The sequence below is a fragment of the Pelophylax lessonae genome (assembly GCF_965119305.1).
Source record: "Pelophylax lessonae genome assembly, chromosome: 5".
In the NCBI taxonomy this organism is placed as follows: Eukaryota; Metazoa; Chordata; class Amphibia; order Anura; family Ranidae; genus Pelophylax; species Pelophylax lessonae.
The window spans coordinates 34,885,470-34,899,644 of NC_138772.1; the positions used below are offsets into that span (position 1 = coordinate 34,885,470).

Consider the following 14,175-nt stretch of genomic DNA (forward strand, 5'->3'; position numbering starts at 1 on the left):
TCCAGACATTCTGCCTGTGTCTGCGTTTAGCTATAGAAGAAGGATGCATTGCTTACTGTTCACATGCCGATTTCTCAACAAGGTTTAAAGCGATTGTGAAGGCTTGATTTTATTTTTTCTCGAAAATAACATCCGTTGTATACTCGCCTGTTCTGTGCAGTGGAATATTTCACAGAGGGGCCCAGAGCCTTCTCTTCTGGGGTCCCCTGCTGGCACTGTCAGCTCCTCCTCTGTGTGACCCTATAGAAAACTGCTTGCTATGGGGGTAGGGGGGTGGGCGCTCGCTCCCTAGCCGGGCATGAGTGCATAAATAGACCGGGTGGGAATGGTGTATGGGGTTCACCTTTTTTATTTTTTCTGTAAAGGTGAACTAACATTTAAATTTTATCATCCTAGATTGTGTCAGGGCAGATGTGGATTAAACTTAAATGGGGGTGGGGGGGGGGTTCCGCAACTTTCGAACCCCCATTCTCTTCTTGGTCAATCAACATCTGCCTTGACCCATTCCATGGTCATTGTAATAAGGAAGGGGGTCTCCAAACTTTTCAGTACGAGGGCCATGTTGTAATATTTTACAAATATTCATAGGCTAAAGAAAAAAATCAGTTTTATGTATAAACAAATTAGATTTAAATTAATGAATCAAGGTGTTTTTTTTTTTTTCGTAATCCGGCTCAGAGTTTGAACTGAGAGAGAGTAAATAAAGCAAAAAAAATGTACATCTTACAGCACAATATTACAACACCACAACAACACCTACATCTAAGTCCCCTCTCCTCCCATACATCGGGGTCCCCATCGGAGTCCCACCTTCATGCATCAGGGTCCCCATCTGATTCCACCCCCACCCTTCCCAGATATCGGGGTCCCCATCTTATTCCCCCCACACTCTCTCCCTATACATCAGGGTCCCCATCTGATTCCCCCCACACTCTCCCTATACATCAGGGTCCCCATCTGATTCCCCCCACACTCTCCCTATACATCAGGGTCCCCATCTGATTCCCCCCACCCTTCCAAGACATCAGGGTCCCCATCTGATTCCCCCCACACTCTCTCCCTATACATCGGGGTCCCCATCTGATTCCTCCTACCCTCCCCATACATCGGGGTCCCCATCGGAGTCCCACCTTCATGCATCAGGGTCCCCATCTGATTCCACCCCCACCCTTCCCAGATATCGGGGTCCCCATCTTATTCCCCCCACACTCTCTCCCTATACATCAGGGTCCCCATCTGATTCCCCCCACACCCTTCCCAGACATCAGGGTTCCCATCTGATTCCCCCCACACCCTTCCCAGACATCAGGGTCCCCATCTGATTCCCCCCACACTCTCCCTATACATCAGGGTCCCCATCTGATTCCCCCCACCCTTCCCGGACATCAGGGTCCCCATCTGATTCCCCCCACACTCTCTCCCTATACATCAGGGTCCCCATCTGATTCCCCCCACACCCTTCCCAGACATCAGGGTCCCCATCTGATTCCCCCCACACTCTCCCTATACATCAGGGTCCCCATCTGATTCCCCCACACTATCTCCCTATACATCAGGGTCCCCATCTGATTCCCCCACACTATCTCCCTATACATCAGGGTCCCCATCTGATTCCCCCCACACTCTCTCCCTATACATCAGGGTCCCCATCTGATTCCCCCCACACTCTCTCCCTATACATCAGGGTCCCCATCTGATTCCCCCACACTATCTCCCTATACATCAGGGTCCCCATCTGATTCCCCCCACACTCTCTCCCTATACATCAGGGTCCCCATCTGATTCCCCCCACACTCTCTCCCTATACATCAGGGTCCCCATCTGATTCCCCCCACACTCTCTCCCTATACATCAGGGTCCCCATCTGATTCCCCCCCACCCTTCCCAGACATCAGGGTTCCCATCTGATTCCCCCCCACCCTTCCCAGACATCAGGGTCCCCATCTGATTCCCCCACACTCTCTCCTCATACATCAGGGTTCCCATCTGATTCCCCCCACCCTTCCCGGACATCAGGGTCCCCATCTGATTCCCCTTCACCCCCTCATACATCATGGTCCCCATCTGAGTCCCTCCTCCATACAACCCTGTTCCCATCTCTGCCATACATCAGGGCCCCTATCTGATTCCCCCCATCTCCCCATACATGTGGGGTCCCCATCTGTGTCACCCCCCATTAATCAGGGAGGGTCCCCATCTGAGGCCCCCCCCCCAACCATACATCATGGTCTCCATCTGATTTCCCCCACCCTCCCCATACATTAAGGTCTCCATCTGATTTCCCCCACCCTCCCCATACATCATGGTCCCCATCTGAGTCCCCATCTGAGCCCCCCCCCCCCAATACATCAGGGTCCCCATCTGAGTCCCTCCTCCATATATCAAGGTTCCCATCTGAGGCCCCCCATACATTAGGATCCTCAGAGTTCCCGTTTACATCAGAGGGCCCTTACAGAGTGCTGCATTTGTAGTTCAGAAATACCTGATTTTAAAGTGTCAGCGCTGCCGGTGTGGTTATCAATGCTGGGCTTTCTTCCTGACACTCAGAATGAAAGGATTTGGATAAGCTGCCAAAATGTTTTGAACATTACGGAACAAGTTCAGGTGAAGGTGAGGGAAAACAACTAGCTTATGCATTGTATTCTTTATATCCTGGCAAACTTGCTTCTACATTTGTCCTCTTCCAATCAGGATAGCTCTGTGCTGTCCTTTGCTCTGCACAGTCAGTAGTGTGGCCAATCATGATGCAATACCCACACATGGGCAATGCAGTGTCACCAGCCTGACAGTAGGGTGCAGCTGGCACATCTTACAGATGTGGGGTATGTACATTACATATGGGGTGCAGGCGGTGTTAGGAAAACAAAATTGTAGCTGAAAGGGAAAGGATCTTCTAAGAGGAATACAAAGTCACTATTCCGTTTTGCTTCCAGATGTTCTGTATTGCACATTTTAATCAAAAGTCTGCATACCGACCTGCAGCGTGGATGTCACCGATGAGCTCAGTTTCTCATGCATTTTCCTGTTTTTTATCTCTTTCTCCTGCAGTTTCACAATGCAATATCAGCCTGAAAAAGCAGCGAAACAGAAGCATCTTCAGCTCACTCTTCTGCTGCTTCCGCAGCTACAGCGTCGAGCCGCCGTCCTCCAATAATAACACCAGCCCGCTGCCTCCGCTGGTGGAAGAAAATGGCGGCGTTCAAAAGGTAAATGTTTTAGCACTTTAATATGAATAATCTATGATTTAAAGAAAAAATAAAAAGTCAAATATTTCAGTTGTCAAAAAAATTAAACTGAGTTATGTGAATATATCAAGGACCCCCAACTGCTATGTGATTTGTTTGTTGGCACTTTGTGTTTTTTGTGTTTTTTTATATATATATATATATATATATATATATATATATATATATATATATATATATATATATATATATATATATATATATATATATATATATATATATATATATATATATATATATATATATATATAATATAATTTTTTTTTTTTTTTATATATATATTTTTGTGTAGTGAAGATGTTAGGTTGTCAAGGCAGAATGTTTGTTATCTTAAAGCGGTTGTATACTGAAAGAAAAACAAAAAAAAAAAACAAACCCTGCAAGACGAAGGCATATTGAGCTAGTATACATCGCATACTAGCTCATTATGGAATACTTACCTTAAAGCGAAACCCCGACACGGACTCCCGGACACCGCTGTGGGAGCTGACATGCTCCCTCGGCGTCTCTTCCGGGTTTGGCGGCTCTGGCGCTGTGAGTGGCGGGAGCCGCGATGACATCACTCCCGCGCGTGCGCACGGGAGGCATTTTCCGGCAAGCTCCCAGCATGGAACTCTGAATGTCCGCCGGACCTTCAGAGCGCATGCGCCGCTAGCGTCAGCGGCTGCATGCAGGGAAAATATCTCCTAAACCGTGCAGGTTTAGGAGATCTTAATTGTATCTACAGGTAAGCCCTATTATAGGCCTTATTAAAGGCTTACCTGTAGTTAAAAGTCACAAAAATGAGTATACTACCGCTTTAATGCATTCTATGCATTAGGATAAAAAAACCTTCTGTGTGTAGCAGCCACCCTAATACTTTCCTGAGCCCATCTCTATCCTGCAATGTTGCACAAGTGCCTCGGCCATCCTGGACTCTCCTCCCTGATTGGCTGAGACACAGCAGCAGCGCCATTTGGCTCCCGTTGCTTTCAAAGTCAGCCAATCAGGAGAGAGAGGGAGGGCGGGGCTGAACCGCGGCTCCGTGTCTAAATGGATACACGAAGCTGCGGCTTGGCTCACGTGCCCCCTTAGCAAGATTGCTTGCCGTAGGGGCACTCAGAGGGAGGGGCCAGATGCATCGAAGAGGGACCCCGAGCTGCTCTGTGCAAAACCAACTGCACAGAGCCGGTAAGTATAACATGTTGTTTTTAAATTAAAAAAAAATAAATAAAATTTAGTATCACACTTGGCTTTACTATCACCATTGGCTGTCAGTCAAATCCTGTGAGGAGAAGCGGGGCTAAGCCCAGCTGTGTATGTCGATGGAAAGACCGTGCTTGGCTCGGGATCGAGTCTGCACGAGTGCCCCCATAGCAAGTGGCTTGCTATGGGGGCACTGCTTTTTTCCCTTTAGAGGTGAATTGCCTCTCACTTCGTAGTAAAATCCATCCAATTTTATAACGAAAGCAGACTTTTTTTCTGCAGATGGGGATTAAAATAAGGGAGGGGGGCGGGGGTTAGCCCTTTGACTTGCTTAAAAGGGGCTCAAAATAGCTGCCCCCGTATACAGATTCTTTACATTTTTTTTTTTTTTTTTTTACAAGCTTTGTGCTGTATTTTTCTCCATAGGCGCTTTTTTCTTATTTTTATTTTTATATAATACCCAAAGGGCCTGTGCTAAGTTTAGTGGTGTGTCCAGTTCTTTAGAATAGATAGGCCTACAGCATTTAGAAGCAGTTCCAGGGCAGGATTTCTCATGTCATGCAGCTTGGTGCTATGAAAGCAGCAGAGTGTAGGGGTCATTCAGGAGCGAAGGCTGTTGTAGTGGCTTCCTTGGAAGACCTCATTCAGGGTGTCATCTGTCATTAGGAGTCTGTTATATTCCGGCAGCTGCAGTGATTGTCACATGCTGTCCTCTAGTGCTGTAATTTGGCTCCTTATAGACTGCTGGACGCCATAGTTGTCACATGCGGGTTTGAGTACAGCTGGTGTCATATGAAAGCATCACACATTTCGTCAAAGGTTTGCTTATTTGCATACACGGCCTGGTAGAGCCAGGTGATGGCAACAGCTTGAGACCTTTGATGGTCATGAAAGATTGATTGGAGTTCCACTCTGAATTAGTTTCATTGGTTTAAAGAGACATGGTCACTTTTCATTCAGGGGAAAGTTACAATATCTGCATATAGTCTATCCTTCCAGGCATATATACTTCCAGGCTGCCTCCACAACACAGTCTCTCCTTCCAGGCATGCATACTTCCAAGCTGCCTCCACAACACAGTCTCTCCTTCCAGGCATGTATACTTCCAAGCTGCCTCCACAACACAGTCTCTCCTTCCAGGCATGCATACTTCCAAGCTGCCTCCACAACAGTCTCTCCTTCCAGGCATGTATACTTCCAAGCTGCCTCCACAACACAGTCTCTCCTTCCAGGCATGTATACTTCCAGGCTGCCTCCACAACACAGTCTCTCCTTCCAGGCATGTATACTTCCAGGCTGCCTCCACAACACAGTCTCTCCTTCCAGGCATGTATACTTCCAAGCTGCCTCCACAACACAGTCTCTCCTTCCAGGCATGTATACTTCCAGGCTGCCTCCACAACACAGTCTCTCCTTCCAGGCATGTATACTTCCAGGCTGCCTCCACAACACAGTCTCTCCTTCCAGGCATGTATACTTCCAAGCTGCCTCCACAACACAGTCTCTCCTTCCAGGCATATATACTTCCAAACTGCTTCCACAACACAGTCTCTCCTTCCAGGCATGCATACTTCCAGGCTGCCTCCACAACACAGTCTCTCCTTCCAGGCATGTATACTTCCAAGCTGCTTCCACAACACAGTCTCTCCTTCCAGGCATGCATACTTCCAGGCTGCCTCCACAACACAGTCTCTCCTTCCAGGCATGTATACTTCCAAGCTGCCTCCACAACAGTCTCTCCTTCCAGGCATGTATACTTCCAAGCTGCCTCCACAACACAGTCTCTCCTTCCAGGCATGCATACTTCCAAGCTGCCTCCACAACACAGTCTCTCCTTCCAGGCATGCATACTTCCAAGCTGCCTCCACCACACAGTCTCTCCTTCCAGGCATGTATACTTCCAGGCTGCCTCCACAACACAGTCTCTTCTTCCAGGCATGTATACTTCCAAGCTGCCTCCACAACACAGTCTCTCCTTCCAGGCATGTATACTTCCAAGCTGCCTCCACAACAGTCTCTCCTTCCAGGCATGCATACTTCCAAGCTGCCTCCACAACACAGTCTCTCCTTCCAGGCATGTATACTTCCAAGCTGCCTCCACAACACAGTCTCTCCTTCCAGGCATGCATACTTCCAAGCTGCCTCCACAACACAGTCTCTCCTTCCAGGCATGCATACTTCCAAGCTGCCTCCACCACACAGTCTCTCCTTCCAGGCATGTATACTTCCAAGCTGCCTCCACCACACAGTCTCTCCTTCCAGGCATGTATACTTCCAAGCTGCCTCCACAACAGTCTCGCCTTCCAGGCATGTATACTTCCAAGCTGCCTCCACAACACAGTCTCTCCTTCCAGGCATGCATACTTCCAAGCTGCCTCCACAACAGTCTCGCCTTCCAGGCATGTATACTTCCAAGCTGCCTCCACAACACAGTCTCTCCTTCCAGGCATGCATACTTCCAAGCTGCCTCCACCACACAGTCTCTCCTTCCAGGCATGTATACTTCCAGGCTGCCTCCACAACACAGTCTCTCCTTCCAGGCATGTATACTTCCAAGCTGCCTCCACAACACAGTCTCTCCTTCCAGGCATGCATACTTCCAGGCTGCCTCCACAACACAGTCTCTCCTTCCAGGCATGTATACTTCCAGGCTGCCTCCACAACACAGTCTCTCCTTCCAGGCATGTATACTTCCAAGCTGCCTCCACAACACAGTCTCTTCTTCCAGGCATGTATACTTCCAAGCTGCCTCCACAACAGTCTCTCCTTCCAGGCATGTATACTTCCAAGCTGCCTCCACAACACAGTCTCTCCTTCCAGGCATGCATACTTCCAAGCTGCCTCCACAACACAGTCTCTCCTTCCAGGCATGTATACTTCCAGGCGGCCTCCACAACACAGTCTCTTCTTACAGGCATGTATACTTCCAAGCTGCCTCCACAACAGTCTCTCCTTCCAGGCATGTATACTTCCAAGCTGCCTCCACAACACAGTCTCTCCTTCCAGGCATGCATACTTCCAAGCTGCCTCCACAACACAGTCTCTCCTTCCAGGCATGTATACTTCCAGGCGGCCTCCACAACACAGTCTCTCCTTCCAGGCATGTATACTTCCAAGCTGCCTCCACAACACAGTCTCTCCTTCCAGGCATGTATACTTCCAGGCTGCCTCCACAACACAGTCTCTCATTCCAGGCATGTATACTTCCAAGCTGCCTCCACAACACAGTCTCTCCTTCCAGGCATGTATACTTCCAGGCTGCCTCCACAACACAGTCTCTCATTCCAGGCATGTATACTTCCAAACTGCTTCCACAACACAGTCTCTCCTTCCAGGCATGTATACTTCCAGGCTGCCTCCACAACACAGTCTCTCATTCCAGGCATGTATACTTCCAGGCTGCCTCCACAACACAGTCTCTCCTTCCAGGCATGTATACTTCCAAGCAATGTTCCCTCTAATTTTTTACTGTGCTGAGCAAATAAAAAAATTTCTGAGCGCAAACCTTTAGATTGAGCAATGGGGGGGGGGGGGGGGACGTCAATGCAGAGTGACCAGCTTGCCCCAATCAACTGCAGAGTGCCACAGCAATGCCCCCAATAAACTGCAGAGTGCCACAGCAATGCCCCCAATAAATTGCAGAGTGTCACAGCAATGCCCCCAATAAATTGCAGAGTGTCACAGCAATGCCCCCAATAAATTGCAGAGTGTCACAGCAATGCCCCCAATAAATTGCAGAGTGTCACAGCAATGCCCCCAATAAATTGCAGAGTGTCACAGCAATGCCCCCAATAAATTGCAGAGTGTCACAGCAATGCCCCCAATAAACTGCAGAGTGCCACAGCAATGCCCCCAATACATTGCAGAGTGCCACAGCAATGCCCCCAATACATTGCAGAGTGCCACAGCAATGCCCCCAATAAACTGCAGAGTGCCACAGCAATGCCCCCAATAAATTGCAGAGTGTCACAGCAATGCCCCCAATAAACTGCAGAGTGCCACAGCAATGCCCCCAATAAACTGCAGAGTGCCACAGCAATGCCCCCAATAAATTGCAGAGTGTCACAGCAATGCCCCCAATAAAATGCAGAGTGCCACAGCAATGCCCCCAATAAACTGCAGAGTGCCACAGCAATGCCCCCAATAAATTGCAGAGTGCCACAGCAATGCCCCCAATAAAATGCAGAGTGCCACAGCAATGCCCCCAATAAATTGCAGAGTGCCACAGCAATGCCCCCAATAAATTGCAGAGTGCCACAGCATTGCCCCCAATACATTGCAGAGTGCCACAGCAATGCCCCCAATAAATTGCAGAGTGCCACAGCAATGCCCCCCCGCGACCCCGTGCACTTACCTCACGGACGGTCACGGCACTCTGTCTTCAGTCCCCGGCTTCCAGCTTCCCGCGTCTCCATCCTCCCGAGTCCCGGCGCCTCCTCCTCGGCCAATGGCATGAAGTTGGCCTTTCGGCCAATCAGGAAGCGGGAGGACCCGCTCCCTGATTGGCCAGGAGGAGGACCCGTATGACAATAGCGAATTTTCATTCGCTATTGTCACACGATGGGCGTGCTCTCGGGGTGCACGCTCTGCTCCCTGGCCGCTCCGTCTGCGGCTGCGCCGTCTAACTAGGTGCTTGCGCGGGACGTAATTTCCACTGCGCGTCCGCGCACGCGCGCACCTTAAAGGGAACACTGCTTCCAAGCTGCCTCCACAACACAGTGTGGCTTCCAGGGTTTAAAGGAAGATATAAGGTGACTGTTCCAAGACCTGGCTGGCCATTTACCAAGCCCCAAAGCTTTCATATGGGGTGGGGTGTTGTGATGTCATCTCACTGTCTAAGCTGGAGCTCAGCTAGGCTGACCTGCTATGGGTAGGTGGCAAGGTAGCATGGCTGGGTAAGTACATGCCATGGGTCTGAGTTTGCCCTGAATTGCACACATTACAGTCAATAGGGTTATAGTGATTGGGTTTAGATCTACACTCACCAGCTGCTTTATTAGGTACACCTGTTCAATTGCTTGGTAACACAAATTGCTAATCAGCCAATCACATGGCAGCAACTAATTCATGCATTTAGGCATCTGGACGTGGTGAAGACAACTTGCTGAAGTTCAAACTGAGCTTCAGAATGGGGGAAGAAAGGGGCTTTAAGTGACTTTGAACGTGGCTTGGTTGTTGGTGTCAGACGGACTGGTCTGAGCATTTCAAAACCTGCTGATCTACTGGGATTTTCACACACAGCCATCTCTCGGGTTTTACAGAGAATGGTCCGAAAAAGAGAAAATATCCAGTGAGTTGCTGTTGTGTGGAGGAAAATGCTGTGTTGATGTCAGAGGAGAATGTGCAGACTGGTTTGAGATGATAGAAAGGCAGAAGGCAAACAGTAACTCAACCACTCGTTACATCCAAGGTATGCTGAATACCATCTCTGAACACACAGCACATCGAACTCTCAAGCAGTTGGGCTACAGCAGCAGAAGACCACACAGGGGTGGCACACCTGTCAGCTACAGTATCTCACAAAATTGAGTACACCCCTCACATTTTTGTAAATATTTTATTATATCTTTTTCATGTGATTTCAAAATAACTCAACACACAGCCATTAATGTCTAAATCGCTGGCAACAAAAGTGAGTACACCCCTAAGTGAAAATGTACAAATTGGGCTCAATTAGTCATTTTCTCTCCCCTGTGTCGTGTGACTATTTATTTGGTGTTATCGCTTTTACTCTCTCATACTGGTCACTGTTAGTTCAACATGGCACCTCATGGCATAGAACTCTGAGGATCTGTAAAAAAGAATTGTTGCTCTACATAAAGATGGCCTAGGCTATAAGAGAATTGCCTGAAACTGAGCTGCAGCTCAGTGGCCAAAACCATACAGCGGTTTAACAGGATAGGTTCCACTCAGAACAGGCCTCTCCATGGTCAACCAAAGAAGTTGAGTACATGTGTTCAGCCTCATATACAGTGGTTGTCTTTGGGAAATTGAGGTATGAGTGCTGCCAGCATTGCTGCAGATGTTGAACAGGTGGGGGGTCAGCCTGTCAGTGCTGAGACCATACGCAGCACACTGCATAAAATTGGTCTGCATGGCTGTCATCCCAGAAGGAAGCCTCTTCTAAAGATGATGCACAAGAAAGCCTGCAAACAGTTTGCTGGCGACAAGCAGACTAAGGACATGGATTACTGGAACCTTGTCCTGTGGTCTGATGAGAGCAAGATAAACTTAGTTGGTTCAGATGGTGTCAAGCGTGTGTGGGGGCAACCAGGTGAGGAGTACAAAGACAAGTGTGTCTTGCCTACAGCCAACATGGTGGTGGGAGTGTCATGGTCTGGGGCTGCATAAGTGCTTCCGGCACTGGGGAGATACAGTTCATTGGGGGAACCATAAATGCCAACAAGAACTGTGACATACTGAAGCAGAGCATGATCCCCTCCCTTCAGAGACTGTGTGGCAGGGCAGTATTCCAACATAATGACCCAAAATACACCTCCAAGATGACCACTGCCTTGCTAAAGAAGCTGAAGGTAAGGTTGATGGACTGGCCAAGCATGTCTCCACACCTAAACCCTATTGAGCATCAGTGAGGCATCCTCAAACAGTAGGTGGAGAAGCGCAAGGTCTCGAACATCCACCATCTCAGTGATGTCATCATGGAAGAGTGGAAGAGGACTGCAGTGGCAACCTGTGAAGCTCTGGTGAACTCCATGCCCAAGAGATTTAAGGCAGTACTGGAAAATTATGGTGGCCACACAAAATATTGACACTTTGGGCCAAATTTGGACATTTCACTTAGGGGTGTACTCACTTTTGTTGCCAGCGGTTTAGACATTAATGGCTGTGTGTAAGTTATTTTGAGGGGACAGCAAATTTACACTGCTACAATGTAAAGTAGTGAGTGTACAGCTTGTATAACCTAAAGTGTCATTTCTTCAGTGTTGTCACATGAAAAGATATAATAAAATATTTACAAAAATGTAAGGGGTGTACTCACTTTTGTGAGATACTGTAAGAACAGGAAATTGAGGCTACAATTCGCACAGGCTCACCAAAATTGGACAATAGAAGAGTTGCCTGGTCTCATGAGTTTCGATTTCAGCTGCGACATTCGGATGGTAGTGTCAGAACTTGGCATAAACCACATGAAAGCATGGATCCATCCTGCCTTGTATCAACGGTTCAGGCTTGTGGTGGTGGTGTAGTGGTCAGGGCCGGTGCTTCCACTAGGCAAACTAGGCAGCCGCCTAGGGCGCATTGCCACCTAGGGGCGTAGCCAGGAGTCGGCACTCTCTCTCTCCATCCTGAATGATTATTGTGAGCTGAGGGGAGAGGTGGCGGTAGGGGAGGAAGAAGGGACAGAGAAAGATGCCAGGTGTCTTGGGCAGTGGCAGAACTAACAGGCCCTGGCTTTCCACGACTGTTGGAGGGGCCCCAAGAGGCAGGAATGGAGCCCACTAGAGTGCTGCCTGCATGATGATCCTCTTCAGCTGGAGCTGAACGGCCTTAACCCCAGGCGGGAAGTGATTCTCTGCACTGAGCTGGTAGGCAGCCGTTCATTTCCCTGGGTCGGTATTAAGCAGGGAGCGGAGGAGAGCTGAACCTGAGCCGGAGCTCGGCACTGTAGGGCGGAACCTTTACTGGGGCAGAAGCGACGAGGCACCAGAATGGTCTGAGGAGGTTGGTGATGAAGGACATGCGGAGCTCTCTGACTGCTGCTTTTCCCTCCACCAGGAGACAGTTGGAGCTGTGGTGAGCACTTTGGTCCAGGAGAGGAGCGTCCTGGGAGAAGGAATCAGCAGGATCACTGTGAAGGAGGGCAGAGTGGGGGCCACTCTCTTCATACCGCCCAGTGAGTGTCCCCAGAACAGGGGATTGGGGTCCCTGGGTGTTACATGGAGCATCACTGGTATGAAAGGGAATCGGGGTCACCAGGTGTGCCTTGGGGAATCAGAGTCACCAGGTGTGACATGGAGGATAGGGGTCACCGGGTGTAACAGGGGTTCGGGGTCACCAGGTGTGCCATGGGGGGATTGGGGTCCCCAAATGTGACACGGAGGAACATCAGGGTCCCCAGGTGTGACATGGAGGAACATCAGGGTCCCCAAGTGTGACATGGAAAAACATCAGGGTCTGACATAGAGGAACATTGGGGTCACTGAGTAGGACAGCATGACATGGAGGAACACGGGGTCCCTGGGTGTGACATGGAGGAACATCAGGGTCAGTGGATATGACAGCATGGCATGGAGGAATATTGGGGTCTAAGGGTGTGGCATAGAAAAACATCAAAGTCCCTGGGTGTGACACGGAGGGAGATTAGGGTCCCCGAGTGTGACATGGAGGAATATGGGGGGGTCACTGGGTATGAAAGCATAACATGGAGGAACCATCGGATCAGGGTCACTGGGTATGACATAAAGGAGTTTTTAACCCCTTCCCTTTTTTTTTTTTTTGGGGGGGGGGGGGGGGCGCAAGTAGCTGGTCTTGCCTAGGGCGTAAAATAGTCTAGCACCGGCCCTGGTAGCGGTGTGGGTGATATTTTCTTGGCACACTTTGGGCCCCTTACTACCAATTGAGCATCGTTTAAACACCGCCTACCTGAGTATTGTTTCTGACCATGTCCATCCCTTTGACTACAGAGTCCCCATCTTCTGATGGCTCCTTCCAGCAGGATAATGCACCATGTCACAAAGCTCCAATCATCTCACCACTGGTTTCCTCACCATGACAATGAGGTCACTGTACTCCAATGGCCTCCACACTCACCACATCTCATCCAATAGAGCATCATTGGGATGTGGTGGAACCGTAGATTTGCATGATGGATGTGTAGCCGACAAATCCGCAGCAAGTGTGTGATGCCATCATGTCACTATGGACCAAAATCTCTGAGGAATGTTTCCAACACCTTGTTGAATCTATGCCATGCTAAATGATGACAGTTCTTAAGGCAAAAGGGGGTCAAACCCGGTACTAGCAAGGTGTACCTAATAATAAAGTGGCCGGTGAGTGTATTTTAAGTCACAAGTTCACTTTTAGTCATTTTGTCCTTTTATAAATGACCCCCCCCCCCCCCAAAGTGTGCTGTTTGCCATATAGAATATTTGCCTTCCTCCATCTTCACGGTGAGGTCCTGTCCAGCGCCACACAACCTTTGCTTCAAAAATGTCTCCCCTGGCTCTTCTTTGGTGTGCACATGCGGTACAGCCTCGGAAACTACCATATTCTTGCCTTTTGTAGTAGGAGCACTTATGGCACTTTTCCACTGCATGGAACCGAACGGTTCGGCTCGCTTTTGTGTTTTTCCACTGCATGGTATCGCATGGTACGGTGTTGGAACGGTTCGGTATGGTACAGTACGGCGGCGCTTTTCCACTACATGGAACCGACCGGTACGGCTCGCTTAAACAGTACCACCTCAGTTGTGGTTCCAAGAGGGCCGTACGGGTACCATATCCCACAATCCTTTGCATGCAGCCTTGACTGTTTGTCACTACTAGCCACTGATTGGTCAGAGAATCGTTGTTATCCCACCCACTTTACTTTAGTGGAAAAGCAAACCGTACCGAATCGTTCCAACACCGTACCATGCTGTACCATGCAGTGGAAAACCAAACAGAGCCAAGCAGGGCCGAGTGGAGCCGAGCCGGTACTTGCAGTGGAAAAGTGCCAATAGTACTTAGTTCATCTTTCTTAGAAATTCACCTACTTCAAGTAAAACTCCTTTTATTATGCTGTA

The 14,175-nt window shown here is 49.1% G+C and overlaps 1 protein-coding gene across 2 annotated transcripts in view; it reads left to right on the top strand.

Annotated features, from left to right (window-relative positions):
- LOC309556635 (CTD small phosphatase-like protein) overlaps positions 1–14,175 on the top strand; it is a 157,298-nt gene that overhangs the window by 105,551 nt on the left and 37,572 nt on the right. For both annotated transcript variants that reach the window (XM_082259076.1, XM_082259075.1), the window contains exon 2: positions 3,049–3,206. In XM_082259076.1, the coding sequence (XP_082115202.1) occupies positions 3,049–3,206 (158 nt within the window). The remainder of the gene's footprint in view (positions 1–3,048; positions 3,207–14,175) is intronic.